Genomic DNA, 15,560 nt, shown 5'->3' on the forward strand with positions numbered 1-15,560 from the left:
CTATCAGCGTGTCTTGACTTGGCAATATTTTCTCACTCTTTCTTGAAAAAACATTTCTAGATCCATCAGACTGTGAGAGAATCTCCTGTGCACAGCTCGCTTCAGGTCACCCTACAGAGTTTTAGTTGGATTCAGGTCTGGGCTTTGGCTCGGCCATTCAGGAACACTGATCTTCTTTTGGTGAAGCCGTTCCTTTGTTGATTTGGATGTGTGCTTTGGGTCGTTGTCGTGCTGAAAGGTGAAATTCCTTTTCATCTCCAGCTTACTAGCAGACACCTCAAGATTTTGCACTAAAATCGATTGATATTTGAAGCTATTCATGATTCACTCCACCTTGATAAAAGCCCCAGTTCTGGCTAAAGAAAAGCAGTGCTAAAGCATGATGCTGCCACCACCATGCTTCACTGTGGGGATGGTGTTCTTTTGTTGATGTGCTTTTTTTTTTTTTTTTTTTTTTTTTTTTTTTTTTTTTTTTGCACCAAACATACCTTTTGGAATTATTATACCTTTTGGAATTGGTCTCATCAGACCATAACACATTTTGCCACGTGGTTTGGGGTGATTTAGTTGAGCTTGGATGTTTTCTGTGAGAAAGGACTTCCGTCTAGCCGCCTACCCCATAGCCCAGACATGTGAACAATTTGAGAGATTGTTGTCACATGCAGAGAGTAATCAGTACTTGTCAGATATTCCTGCAGCTCCTTTAATATTGCTGTGGGTCTCTTGGCAGCCTCCCTGGTAAGATTTTGTCTTGTCCTTTTGTAAATTTTGGAGGTACGTCCTGTTCTTGGTGATGTCACTGTGGTGCTCCATTTTCTCCACTTGTTGATGATGGCCTTCACAGTGTTCTATGGTACATCTAATGTTTTGGAAATTCTTTTATACCCCTCTTCTGATCAATATCTTTCAACAAGTCAAGTGGTTTTTATTGTCATTCCTCTGTATAACTAGGTGCAATACAGAACAGTACGGAAGGCAACATAAAGTACAAATACACAACAGTGTGAGACAAGTGCAGGACCATAAATACACACAACAGTAAATACACAGGACAATAAATGACTGCCTCAGGGAAGAAACTTTTGTGGAGTCTGCTGGTGGTCCACAGATGCTCCTGTACCTTCTGCCAGATGGCAGGAGGGTGAAGAGTCTGTGAGAGGAGTGAGAGGGGTCGTCTGCTATACTGGTGGCTCTGCTGATCCAGCGGTTGTTGTGTGAAGTGTCGATGGAGGGTAGAGAGACTCCGATGATCTTTTCAGATGTTCTCACATTTTGCTGTAGGGTCTAACAAGTGAGATACTGTACAGGCTTTGTAAGCTCTTTGTGGACCATGGCTTCAGCAGTCGGACGAAACCAAGAAGATGTGAAGAAAATCCTACAGAAACAGCTGGTCTTTATTTGGGGTTCATCAGAATAATTTTGCTGATGACAGCTGTATGATAATTACTTTTGAACATGAGATTGAATGTGATTGGTTCATTCTGAACACAGCCACACCCCAATTATAAAAGGGTGTGCACACTTATGCAAACATGTTATTATAACTTTTTTATTTTTCTATTTTTCTCTCAAATGTTTCTGATTGTTTTTCACCTAACTTTATACGCTGTAATTTCACATTGAGGGTGGAACAAGTTCTGACATGATTTATCTTGGTTTCAGTTTTTTACATCACAAAAACCTGCCATTTAACAGGGGTGTGTAAACTTATATCCACTGCACAGTAACAGGGTGACTATCTATCTATCTATCTATCTATCTATCTATCTGATCTGTCCATCAGTCTATATATAAGTTATTGTTTCTCTCTCACTATCTCTCTCTCTTTCAGTCTCTATCTGTATACAATAACTGTGTGCATGTCTGTCTGTCTATCTATCTATCTGACTCTCTATTTCTCTATTTATCTGTAACTATACAATATCTATCTATCTATCTATCTATCTATCTATCTGATCTGTCAATCTGTCTATATATGTTATAGTTTCTCTCTCTCTCACTCTCTCTCTCTCTTTCAGTCTCTATGTATATGCAGTAACTGTATGTGTGTCTGTCTGTCTATCTATCTGACTCTCTATTTCTCTATTTATCTGTAACTATACAATATCTATCTATCTATCTATCTATCTATCTATCTGATCTGTCCATCTGTCTATATATGTTATAGTTTCTCTCTCTCTCTCTCTCTCTCTCTCTTTCAGTCTCTATCTATATACAATAACTGTATGTATGTCTATCTATCTGACTCTCTATTTCTCTATTTCACTATTTATCTGTAACTATACAATATCTATCTATCTATCTATCTATCTATCTATCTATCTGATCTGTCCATCTGTCTATATATGTTATAGTTTCTCTCTCTCTCTCTCAGTCTCTATCTGTATACAATAACTGTGTGCATGTGTGTCTGTCTATCTGACTCTCTATTTCTCTATCTGTCACTATACAATATCTATCTATCTATCTATCTATCTGTCTATATATATATATATATATATATATATATATATATATATATATATATATATATATATATATGTTATTGTTTCTCTCTCTCTCTCAGTCTCTATCTATATACAATAACTGTGTGCATGTCTATCTGTCTATCTATCTGACTCTCTATTTCTCTATCTGTCACTATACAATATCTATCTATCTATCTATCTATCTATCTATATATATATATATATATATATATATATGTTATTGTTTCTCTCTCTCTCTCTCAGTCTCTATCTATATACAATAACTGTATGCATGTCTGTCTGTCTATCTGACTCTCTATTTCTCTATTTATGTCACTATACAATATCTATCTATCTATCTATATGTTATTGTTTCTCTCTCTCTCTCTTTCAGTCTCTATCTATATACAATAACTGTGTGCATGTCTGTCTGTCTATCTGACTCTCTATTTCTCTATTTATCTGTCATTATACAATATCTATCTATCTATCTATCTATCTATCTATCTATCTATCTATCTATCTATCTATCTATTCTTACTGTTATGTTTTATATCCTCAGTTTTAGTTCAGAGGAACGTAGCATGGGTTTAAGTTTGGACTTCCTCAGAACAGGATGATGGTTTATTCAGGTGGATGTTTTATTGTCTGATATGTAAGATATGTAAAAATACATGTAAACCCCCTTCTTCATACATACACACAACTATAAAGGTAAGAAAAGAGCTATTTTATATTTAACTCATAGGTTCTTTATATAAATAAAGAAATAATATATATATATATATATATATATATATATATATATATATATATATATATATATATATATATATATATATATATACACACATACATTACACACACATTAAATATTATATGTTTAAAATAAAGGATACAGTTATATTAATGAGCCTGTTCTAACACATTATCGTTTCTATAGTAACAGCTCACTCACACAGATTTGTAAGGCGTTACGCTCCACATAATCTAACACTAATAATAAACACAGCCAGTCCATCCAGGGTGTTTTCCAGCCCAGTGTTCCCGGGATAAGCTCCGGATCCTCCGTGACCCTGACCAGGATCAATGAATATTAAACTCCGGTTAAGAGTTTTTAAAATTCCCTAAAAATGTTATTTAAGTAAGAAAACAGACTGGACAATGGCTTCTTTCATCCATTTTTTCTTCTTCTTTTGCTCCTGCTTCCTGCAAAGTCTTCCTTTCTCTGTCTTGCTTTCTCTGGGTCTCTCTTCTACCCACACACACACACACACACACACACACACACATACACACACACACACACTTTCTATCTCTCAGAACGGCCTGATTCAGGTCTTTGAGCCATCTCTGTCTCCCAGGCGGAGCTGAAATGTCCTGTCTCAGGCGTTTGTAAAAAGTGCTGACCTGGTGATGCAACAGCATTAGTGCCCCTACACACACTTACACACACACACACACACACACACACACACCCTTACACACACACACACACACACACACACACACAGTGGCTGCTTGTTCTAAGATCACTCCCTTCAGATTTGTCTTTTTAATAATCCTGACTCAAGACCTGATTTATGGAGCCATAACTTTACTGCTCCCTCTACTGCGTGTGTGTGTGTGTAAGTGTGTGTGTGTGGGGTGTGTGTGTAAGTGTGTAAGTGTCTGTGTGTGTGGGGTGTGTGTGTGTGTGTGTGTGTGTGATCGATATTTAGCTCAGACTGGAACAGATACGGGGTCGAAGAGAAGAAAACCTCGTCATCTCATTCCATATTCAGCCACTGCGGCGGAGAGGTGCAGCCCGCAAACACACACACACACACACACACACACACACACTGAGACTGCAGCAGTGGATGAAGTCTCCACCCGACAGCAGAACTATAATCACTTTATTACAACTGCAAAACACACACACACACACACACACACACATCTGTGAGAACGATCTAGAACCCTAAAGCGTTCCCCTGTTTGTCCTCCTGGAGAACCGTAAAGCTTTTACATGAAACCGAACAACAATCAGAGATAAACAAACATCATTAATGTTTCCTCAGCAGATTTTTATTTCCTGATGAATGATGGATAGATAGAAGTCTCTCATTCTTCCTCTCGTTCTTTTTTCTCTCTTTCTTTCTCTCTCTCTCTCTCTCTCATATCTCTTTCTCGTTTCTTTTTTCACTCTCATTCTTTTCAATCATCATTTTTTATCTTTTATCCCTCTCCTCTCTCTCCTCTTTACTCTCTCATCAGTTTGCTATATCATCCTCTCTCTCTCTCTCTCTCTCTCTCTCTCTCTCTCACTAGGATCCTTTCTTCTCTCTCATCCTATTCCTCTCTCTCTCCCCCTCCCCTCCTTTTCTCTCTCTCTCTCTCTCTGTGTATATAAAGCACGCGCTCTCTCTTCTCTTCATTCTCTCTCTCTCTCTCTTCCTCCGTGTTTCTCTCCGTGTTTCTTCCTCCTCCGCATCACCCGCATCATGAGTTGCCATAGCGACGTTTACTCCACGAGCTCCTACCGGAAGTTCTTCGGGGACTCCTCTCGCGTGCCCGCTCCTCCGCTGCGGTCCTCGGCGGGTTACCGGGTTTACGGAGGCGGTTACCGGAGCCGGTTCTCTTCCTCGGCGCCGGAGGCGGCGGATCTCGCGCACTCGGCTGCGTCGGCCACCGAGCTGAAGATCGTGCGCACCAATGAGAAGGAGCAGCTGCAGGGTCTCAACGACCGCTTCGCCGCCTTCATCGAGCGCGTGCGCGAGCTCGAGCAGCACAACCGCGCGCTCGAGGCCGAGGCCGAGTCGCTGCGCCGCAGCCTGGGCTCCGAGCCCGCGCGCCTGCGCGACCTCTACGAGCGCGAGCTGCGCGAACTGCGCGAGCGCGCCGACCAGCTGGAGCGCGACCGGAGCCGCGCGCAGCTCGAGAACGCGCACCTCGACGAGGCGCTCGCGCGCGTCCAGGACAAGCTGCGCGAGGAGAGCCGCCTGCGCGACGAGGCCGAGAGAGAGCTGCAGCGGTGCCGCAAGGAGGCGGAGGACGGAGCGCTGCACCAGCTCGAGCTCCAGAAGAGGGTGGAGTCGCTGCTGCACGAGATCGACTTCGCGCGAAAAGTGCACGATGAAGAAGTGCGCGAGCTGCAGGCGTCACTACAAGCCTCTCAGGTGCTGATAATCATACAGAATAAAAAGAAATAAACCAATTAATAATAATAATAATAATAATAATAATAATAATAATAATGATGATGTGTTCAATGTTTTTCACTTTCACAATGGAAAAAAACATTTGTGTAACTTAATATTAACAACTAGCAATAATAATAACAACAACAACAACATCAAGAAGAAGAAGAAGGGGAATTGTTAATTTTTTTTGCTACTTCTGCTTCTTCTTATTATTAACTTTTGTAGTCAAAAGTTATCTTTAATTTTTATTATTTTAATACTTTTACTTACAGACTTTTAATATTAATATTTTGTAATCGAAATACTAATATAAATAATGTTAAAAAATTATATTTTTTTACATTTTTACTTTTTTCAATAACCACCTTATTTACTTTTAATACTAGTAACCTGTAATAATACTAATACTGGGAGGAATAATTACTACTACTGCTCATAATAATAATAATAATAATAATAATAATAATAATAATAAGGATATTTAATATAATAACTAAAGCAGCACTATAATACGAGTTATTTGACACTGCAGCGTGGAAGTAATACTTACAGTTAAATGACATTAAAGGGACACAACAAGTGTTAATGATGGAGCAGTGTGAGGTGTTAATGACAGAGCAGTGTGAGGTGTTAATGACAGAGCAGTGTGAGGTGTTAATGATGGAGCAGTGTGAGGTGTTAATGACAGAGCAGTGTGAGGTGTTAATGATGGAGCAGTGTGAGGTGTTAATGATGGAGCAGTGTGAGGTGTTAATGACGGAGCAGTGTGAGGTGTTAATGACAGAGCAGTGTGAGGTGTTAATGACGGAGCAGTGTGAGTGAGGTGTTAATGACAGAGCAGTGTGAGGTGTTAATGATGGAGCAGTGTGAGGTGTTAATGATGGAGCAGTGTGAGGTGTTAATGACAGAGCAGTGTGAGGTGTTAATGACGGAGCAGTGTGAGGTGTTAATGACAGAGCAGTGTGAGGTGTTAATGATGGAGCAGTGTGAGGTGTTAATGACGGAGCAGTGTGAGGTGTTAATGACGGAGCAGTGTGAGGTGTTAATGATGGAGCAGTGTGAGGTGTTAATGACAGAGCAGTGTGAGGTGTTAATGATGGAGCAGTGTGAGGTGTTAATGATGGAGCAGTGTGAGGTGTTAATGATGGAGCAGTGTGAGTGAGGTGTTAATGATGGAGCAGTGTGAGGTGTTAATGATGGAGCAGTGTGAGGTGTTAATGATGGAGCAGTGTGAGGTGTTAATGATGGAGCAGTGTGAGTGAGGTGTTAATGACGGAGCAGTGTGAGGTGTTAATGACAGAGCAGTGTGAGGTGTTAATGATGGAGCAGTGTGAGGTGTTAATGATGGAGCAGTGTGAGGTGTTAATGACAGAGCAGTGTGAGGTGTTAATGATGGAGCAGTGTGAGGTGTTAATGATGGAGCAGTGTGAGGTGTTAATGACAGAGCAGTGTGAGGTGTTAATGATGGAGCAGTGTGAGGTGTTAATGATGGAGCAGTGTGAGTGAGGTGTTAATGACGGAGCAGTATGAGGTGTTAATGACAGAGCAGTGTGAGGTGTTAATGATGGAGCAGTGTGAGGTGTTAATGACGGAGCAGTGTGAGGTGTTAATGACGGAGCAGTGTGAGGTGTTAATGACGGAGCAGTGTGAGGTGTTAATGACGGAGCAGTGTGAGGTGTTAATGACAGAGCAGTGTGAGGTGTTAATTCAGCAGTCAGTGATTCAGCACTGCGGAAGTTGCCGTGGCAGCATCATCTCTCGTGCGGGGCGTGTGGTCCTGAATCAGCACTCTGTAGTGCATGTGCACATCTCACCTCATTAACACACACACACACACTTCACTACACTAAACAAACTAACACAGCACACAGGCTTATAAACAGACTACTCCCAGTTTCTGATGGACGGTATTTCCAATATTTACGCTGAATAACGTTATTAATTACATCTTTAACCAGGTAGATGATTGTTCTATAAGAGACTTTACGCATTTTTACATGTTAAGGTCAATTACCGCATCAATAAACGTATCGTAAACGCCAAGTACATCGAAAGTTTCCCCAAGTGTATAATGTTAAATTATTATTATGTTTAATACATGATGTAGAACATGACTAAAACGGGCTCGAAACATTTCTACACATTCATTAAAAACTATAAATAGAAAACGTCCTCCTGCCTAATGTCACTGATATTAGCTAGATTAGCTAACTGGACAGCAAATTGCTATGAAGCTAGCTCATACTCGTATCAAAGTTTTGCGTTATTTTTGATTGACATTGTTATTTTTTTAGTGTCTTATTATACAGCATCCAAAACGGTAAAAAAAATAACGTCACCTTAGCAACCCATTGTTCGTCGCTAAAAATAGCTATGTTAGCTAGCTAGTTTAGCACACAGATTCCCAGCTTCGGTGGCTAGAAGTCTTCAGGCATTACTTTTTTATTCTCTATAAAAAATAATTTGCGTATTAGATTTGTTCAAGACGTGAGCTTATTTAGTGACATCACAAACGGAGATCATGTTTAGCCACACCCAAAAATCAATTGTAAACAGAATTACTGATAAAGTCTGCATTTTAATCCCAAGTAGACTAATGTTTTTAATATTAGATAAATTAGCTAGCTAGAAAACAAGCATTTGTAACGGAGTCTCGATTTGGGTTGTTTTTTTTTTTTCAGTGAATTCTTATACGTCATCTTAGCAACCACAGTTTGTTTATCACTAATAATAGCTATGTTAGCTAGCTAGTTTAGCACACAGATTCCCAGCTTCGATGGCTAGAAGTCTTCAGGTAGCACTTTTTCATCCTCTGTTAATTTGCATATTGGATATGATTGGTTCAAGATTGGTTCAAGATCTAATTTAGTGACATCTAGCTAGATTTTTGTGTGGAAACATCACATCACGAATGCAATTATTCTATCAGAAAGTACGTCCTGATACTGTAATTACCTAATCAATCATTACACCCATATTAGTAATTAAAGCAGGCAGAAGTACTCACTCCTAAACAAATGATTTATAAATAAAGCTGCAATTTGTAAGATTTGGAAGCGTTTCTAGAACTGTAATAATCACATAAGTTTAAAGACACTGTAGAAAAAGTTCGAGTTGCAGTATTGCAATGCACTGGATCTCACTAGTTTTCTTAAGTTCAAGCTTCTGTTTGTATTTTTCTGGCCCAGAAATTAGCTCCGCCCCCCCCCCCCCCCGCTCCCCCCAGATAAAGTAGCACTGCCTCTTTTGCTTAAAGGCCAATGCAGTGAAGCATATAGTTTTATCAGAATGGGTGGAGTTAATTTGGGTGGAGATAAAGAGGAGGAATTGTTAGCAGTAGAGGGCGCTAAACATTACTCACTGCTCCTTTAAACACAGCCTTTTTTTTTTTTTTTTGCAGATATCTGTGGAGATGGACTTGAGTAAACCGGATCTCACTGTGGCTCTGAAGGACATCCGGGCGCAGTACGAGATTTTGTCCTCACGGAACCAGCAGCAGGCGGAGGATTGGTACCGCTCCAAGTTCGCCAGCGTGACCGAGGCGACAGCACGCGAGACCGACGCCATCAAACAGACCAGAGACGAGCTGAGCGCATGCCGGCGCCAGGTTCAGGCGCGAACGCTGGAGATCGAAGCCCTACGCAATCACAACGAGGCACTGGAGCGGCAGCTGGCCGAGATGGAGGATCGCCACAGCACCGAGATCGGAGAGCTGCAGGTCAGAGCGAGACGGATGAACACGTGCAGAAAAAAAATGTACCATTGCATAAAATTTAAATCCGAGTTTGAATTTTAAAAATAAAATAAAATATTTTAAAAATAAAAGGAAATAATAAAATGCTTAATATATTAAAAATACAGTAGATTTTAATTTCATTTATTACATTAACATACTGTATGTAAAATTTTGTTAAGCTTGAGAGTTAAATCAATGTGATTAAAAACAAAATGAAACTTTTATGTTTTTTAATGTTACTTGATAGATAAATAAATAAATAAATATTTTTAGAGCATGCGTATAATATAAACAGTGGTTTCAAGCACTCTCTAATATACATAGAATATGTTAAATGTTATTTTTATTATATTTTTTTCTGTTATTACTGTAATAATATTGTTAATATTATATAATTGTCTGAGCTGTGACGTTTGGGAGTGTATTGTGTGGCTTGGACAGGAGACGATCGCTCAGCTAGAAGACACTCTGCACAGCACTAAAGGAGAAATGTCCCGTCACCTGCGCGAGTATCAGGACCTGCTGAATGTCAAGATGGCGCTGGACATCGAGATCGCCGCCTACAGGTGAGACACACACCTTAGTTTATGTGTGACACATAAGTTTCTCAATATGGCAGATTCTAGTTTGCTTAGCGGCTAATGCTAAGACCAATAACAGTGTAATTTTTCATCATAATTATCATGTCTTTTCTTAGTCATTTACCAACACGTCTCAGGTAAACGTTAATAATATTCCCGATGGATCCGTCCCATTTTCAGTATCATCATCAGTATCTTTACACTGTCTCTAAAAAAGAATGAACAGCTGCATGCTAGCTAGCTAAATTGTTTACCTCAGTCAATAGCTAGTTGTTGCCTAGCAACAGTGTTCGCATTACTTTTTTGAACCATAGCACAAGTACGAGTTCCATTTTAATGTTGTGACATGGTCATATAAATATCCATTTTTAAAAAACATATTATACAAAAATCTAAATCTAGCTAGCTCATGTTAGTATAAGATTTAAATACGCTAGCTACCCTTACAGTCTTGGATTGGCACTGGAGTATGATAGCTAATAGGACCGTAAAATAAAATATTAAACATAGCTAACTGGCTAGCGCAACACCAAATGGTTGGCATCGGAATCGGTTAATGGTTAAATTAAATCCCATGGCAACCAAATATTATTACGTCATTAAAACAAACATTATTGGCACGCAAATGTAGCTTCTGACTCCAAACATTTTGCTTTGAATCCTTACAGGAAGTTGCTGGAGGGTGAAGAGTGCCGTCTGAGCAGTGTGGGCGTGACCTCAATCCATCCTGCCTACTCTGCTGTTTCCTATTCAGTGGGACGAGCTTACACCCTGGGTGCCTACAGGAGGGGCGTGGCCAAACCTGAGAGTGAGGAGGAAGAGGGCGAGAAGGAAGCGGAGGAGAAGGAAGAGGGAGAAGAAAGGGAAGAAGAAGAAGAAGAAGTAGCAGCTGAGGAGGAAGGAGGAGAGGAAGAGGAGGAGGAGGGGGAGAAGGAGGAGGGAGAGGAGGAGGAAAAGGAAGAAGAGGAGGGAGGAGAGGAAGAAGAAGAAGAAGAAGAAGAAGAAGGAGGAGAGGAAGGAGAGGAAGGAGACCAGGTTGAAGAAGAGGTGGTGGTGAAGGAAGAGAAGGAAGAGAAGAAAGAAAAGAAGGAGCAGGAAGAAGAGAAGAAGGAGGTGAAGGAGCAGGAAGAAGAGAAGAAGGAAGTGAAGGAGCAGGAAGAAGAGAAGAAGGAGTTGAAGGAGCAGGAAGAAGAGAAGAAGGAGTTGAAGGTGCAGGAAGAAGAGAAGAAGGACATTAAGGAGCAGGAAGAAGAGAAGAAGGAAGTGAAGGAGCAGGAAGAAGAGAAGAAGGAAGTGAAGGAGCAGGAAGAAGAGAAGAAGGAGGTGAAGGAGCAGGAAAAAGAGAAGGAGACGAAGGAGCAGGAAGAAGAGAAGAAGAAGGACAAGGAGATGGTGATGGAGAAAGAGAAGGAGAAAGAGAAAGAGAAGAAGAGTGAAGACAAAGGAGATGAGGCTAAGACCGAGAGCAAAACTGACAGCAAGGCCGAGAAAACCGAAAACAATAAAGGAGACAAGAGCAAGTAAAGACACGCCCGTCCACGCACAGATCCGGACTCTAATCTTATTTACATCTCAATCAATACACCATCGTCTTCATCATCCATTTAGGAAGTGGTCTCCTACATCTCATTCTCCATGGTGACCACACGCATCTCCACAGTAGCTGTTCGTACATCATGCACTGACCACTGAATGTTCAGTAAGAGCCTTAATGTAGCGACAGTTTTATGATATACAGGTTAGAAACCCAGTGCTGGGTCCAACACGGACGAACCCACCATCGGCTGTGAGGCTGTGAGGCTGGGTTGTTGGGTTGTTGGGTTGTTGAGGATGTTGAGGATGTTGATCTGATAAACTGGGGTGATTTTTAAACCTTACGTGTGGGTAAAAATGACTACGTTACTGGGCTGTAGACACGTGAGTTGCTATAGTTAACGTGTACACATCACATCACGTGAGCTTTTTTTTTTCCTATCGGCACAAAAGAAGTTTCAGCCAGCGCTTTTTCTCTACCACATCACTTCGTGACAAAAACTCGATCACTCAATATCGTATCTGTGCACTTTTCGAGCGACAAAACACAAATCAAACTCGACTACAGTGCTAGCCAATAATCCGAGATAATGTTACAGTGAAATCGCGAGGTCATTTTTAACTAGCTAGAAGTAACGTTAACAGTTATGGAGCTGCCCAGAATTAGGTAACTCACTGTTAGCTTTAAGTACAATAATGTAAGTATTTAATCAATCCTTACAAATTTCGTACAAAAATGCTAATTTGTCTTTACAAAAAGCCAACTTTTCTCCCTCAAATAACATTAGCTAGCATTCATTTGTCAGCCAAATTACACGTTAATAATGTTACAGAGAAATCGCAAGGTAATTTATAACTAGCTAGAAGTAACATTAATAATGTAGCAGCCCAAAATTAGGTAACTTAATGTTAACTGTAAATATAATAATGTAAGAATTTAATCTTATCTTTAAAAATGCCTTCATTTTCATCTTATTTATTACAAGGAGCCAACTGTTTCTCCTTCAAATAAAGTTAGCTAGCATACTTTTTCTCAGCCAAACTACATGTTAATAATGTTACAGAGAAATCGTGAAGTAATTAAGAACTAGCTAGAAGTAACATTAATAATTATGTAGCAGCCCAAAATTAGGTCACTTAATGTTAGCTATAAGTGTAATAATGTTAGAAATACTAATTTTTCTTATTTATTCCAAGAAGCCAACAAATTCCCCATCAGATAATGTTAGCTATACTTTTTCTCAGCCAGACTACAAGTTAATAATGTTATTGCCTACATAATATCTAGTTAATAGAGAAATATAATTTTGAAAGCTTCAATTAAGCTGATTTCTTTAACTTTTTTGGCTGGCGCTCTGTCTCGACAGATGCAGTAGCAAACTCTAGAAATTTTGAAATTTGACGTAGCATGACTGTTCCCTTTCAGGTCCTCAACCCAGTATGCCCAGTTTGGGTCACGTCGAGGCTTTTACTCGACCCAACAATCTAAATCCAGCAGCTGAGCTGATAATCTCCAAACATGGTTCCAACAGACATGGTGCTTTTAGATTTAAACATCGATTTGGAAGCTGATCGGTTTGGCAATTCGGCTGCAATTCAAACAGTTAAAGTAAAAGGAGCAGTTTGGCGAAAAATCTGATTGACAAGTTTTTTTTTTGGAGAGTTTTTGGTCGATCAACCAAGACATGTTTGGTGTTTAATGGATGCTTCTTTAGTTTTGCCCTGGAGGTAACATTTGTGAATTATTTCCAATTTTTGGCTAGATTTCTGAGGATGTGGGCGTGGCCTAAACCGTCACTAGGAGCTACCAAATTATGCCGAGGGGAAAAATATTCCAGTTTTCCAAGATGGCTGCCTCAGAACATTCTAGCGTTCAGCTACACAGTGTTTATGCTGAAGTTTTATGTTTAAGTTCCATGTTAGCTACATTAGGCTTTAGTCATTAGTCGTTTCCTTACTAAAACTGAAATTAAAAAACTAAAGAAAGATGCCAGACACTAAACACGGCTGATCAACTAAATTTATAATAAATGGACTACAAATTAGATTTCTTGCCAAATTATTCCTTTAACTGTCTATTTAAAAGCTTTATCTTTAAATGCAGGCATCCATACACTCAATGCTTTTATTCCTTTAGCGGAGAAAGATGTAAAATATTTTTTCATCCTCATTCTCACCTGCCACGCATTTCATCACAAACACTAAATCTATACTAGAACTGTTTAAAGGGCTTTGGGAGCGTAGATGTGAGAGCTTGCATTTTTGCATCTAGTCAATTCAAGAATGAAACAGATTTTAAAGCGGTTGCTGCTATTTATCGTCCAAGTTCATATGTATCAAGTATGCTTTTTTTTTTTTTTTTGGAAAAAACCCACCTCCTGTTGACTTGTTCATTTGTAATAAATCTTCCTGCAGATCAGCAGTTTAAATCAAATGTAAGAACATCGCCACATCGTCACACAAGCACAAGGACGTTTTCCTTGAAGCCACAGTTAAAATAGAAACCTGCTGAAAGCTTGTTTTGACCCTGACGTGTTTTTAAGACACAGCGTTTGGTTTTGACAGGTCGAACTCTCTGCACATGACAGACAGACAGAGAGACAGTCTCCTAGCTACAGCCAGTAGATAAGGACTATTACCTCACTATATAAACACACACACACATGGCTGACTAACACTCACGGCACATCAGCGGTAGTGTCACAAAACAACTATAGCCACAAAGGAGGCGTGGCCTTCATTACTGGCAGTCCCATGGAAGGAGGTGTGGCCTCTGCCCCTGTCAGTGCCAGTAAAGGAGGCATGGCTTCTGTGTCTGTCAGTACCAGTGAAGGAGGTGTGGCCTTTGTTCCTGTCAGTCACAGTGAAGGAGGCGTGGCCTCCGTACATGTCAGTCCAAGAAATGGAGGCGTGGCCTCTGTTTTTGTCAATCCCAGGGAAGGAGGCGTGGCCCCTGTACATATCAATCCCAGGGAAGGAGGCGTGGCCCCTGTACATGTCAATCCCAGGGAAGGAGGCGTGGCCTCTATTTCTGTCAGTCACAGTGAAGGAGGCGTGGCCTTTGTTCCTGTCCGTCACAGTGAAGGAGGCGTGGCCCCTGTACATATCAATCCCAGGGAAGGAGGCGTGGCCTCTGTTTCTGTCAGTTTACGTGAAGGAAGTATGGCCTTTGTTCTTGTCACTCACAGTAAAGGAGGCGTGGCCTTTGTTCTTGTCACTCACAGTAAAGGAGGTGTGGCCTTTGTTCTTTTCAGTCCTAGTGGAAGAGGTGTGGTCTTTGTAACCGTCAGTTACAGTGAAGGAGGTGTGGCCTTACTTAACATTTTTTCAGATAAAATCGAACAGTTTGCACAAATCACCTGATGTCACATTAAAGCAGCTGTATCATGTCACATTAAAGCAGCTGTATCATGTCACACTAAAGCAGCTGTATCCTGTCACGTTCCATCATCTGCTTTACATGTTTGAGTCGACAGGAGGTTCAGTTTATCTGCATGGTCTAACTTTTAGAGCTTGCTTTAAGAAGATAGGATGGAACAGTTTTGCTTGTTGTGTGTAAATCAAGAGATAAAGTACGCACTGAAATTGCCTTAATGGTGAATGAAATGCATTTCCACTTTCACACTGTATCAGAAGAGCTTTTAGTCTTCCACTGAGAATGTAAGAGCTGCTCGTTTCTCAAAACCAAATAAAGCTGTTTATCAACCAACACCATTCTGTCTGTGATGATTTTATACCTGTAGCACAACGTGTGTAGTGTATTACAATAAGCCAAGACTAAACCATTCTCTGAAATAGCAGCAATAGTTTATAGCATTTTTACTTCAAAAGTACACATTTTTGCCAAATTATAACTTTGAAACAGTTCACTTTCTTCAGTGGTTGTTTGATTTTGCTAAGTCACTGCTTGATACTTTCGCAGGCGATAAAGTGTGTGTGTGTGTGTGTGTGTGATTAATGTCTATTAGCCTGGCTGTTAACTGCGGATGCTGTGTCATGTTCCAGCTTGCAGCTCAGAGACGCATTAACGGTGCTCAGGATTTAGAAATACAAAACC

General features: G+C 40.3%; 1 protein-coding gene across 1 annotated transcript; it reads left to right on the forward strand.

The window, feature by feature from the left end:
- The first annotated feature begins 4,909 nt into the window (after window positions 1-4,909).
- On the forward strand, window positions 4,910-15,214 carry zgc:65851 (uncharacterized protein LOC321113 homolog). Its single transcript, XM_026931583.3, has 4 exons — window positions 4,910-5,629; window positions 9,054-9,371; window positions 9,831-9,955; window positions 10,639-15,214. The coding sequence occupies exons 1-4, from the start codon at window positions 4,955-4,957 to the stop codon at window positions 11,492-11,494; spliced, it is 1,974 nt and encodes a 657-aa protein (XP_026787384.3). The 5' UTR covers window positions 4,910-4,954; the 3' UTR covers window positions 11,495-15,214.
- Window positions 15,215-15,560: the final 346 nt, after the last annotated feature.

This window comes from Pangasianodon hypophthalmus, chromosome 24, assembly GCF_027358585.1.
Source record: "Pangasianodon hypophthalmus isolate fPanHyp1 chromosome 24, fPanHyp1.pri, whole genome shotgun sequence".
NCBI classification, from domain to species: Eukaryota; Metazoa; Chordata; class Actinopteri; order Siluriformes; family Pangasiidae; genus Pangasianodon; species Pangasianodon hypophthalmus.

Coding starts and splice junctions, on each gene's coding strand:
- zgc:65851 (XM_026931583.3), top strand. CDS start 4,955: ATGAGTTGCCATAGCGACGTTTACTCCACGAGCTCCTACCGGAAGTTC. Junction 5,630..9,053: donor CGTCACTACAAGCCTCTCAG/GTGCTGATAATC, acceptor TTTTTTTTGCAG/ATATCTGTGGAGATGGACTT. Junction 9,372..9,830: donor CCGAGATCGGAGAGCTGCAG/GTCAGAGCGAGA, acceptor TGGCTTGGACAG/GAGACGATCGCTCAGCTAGA.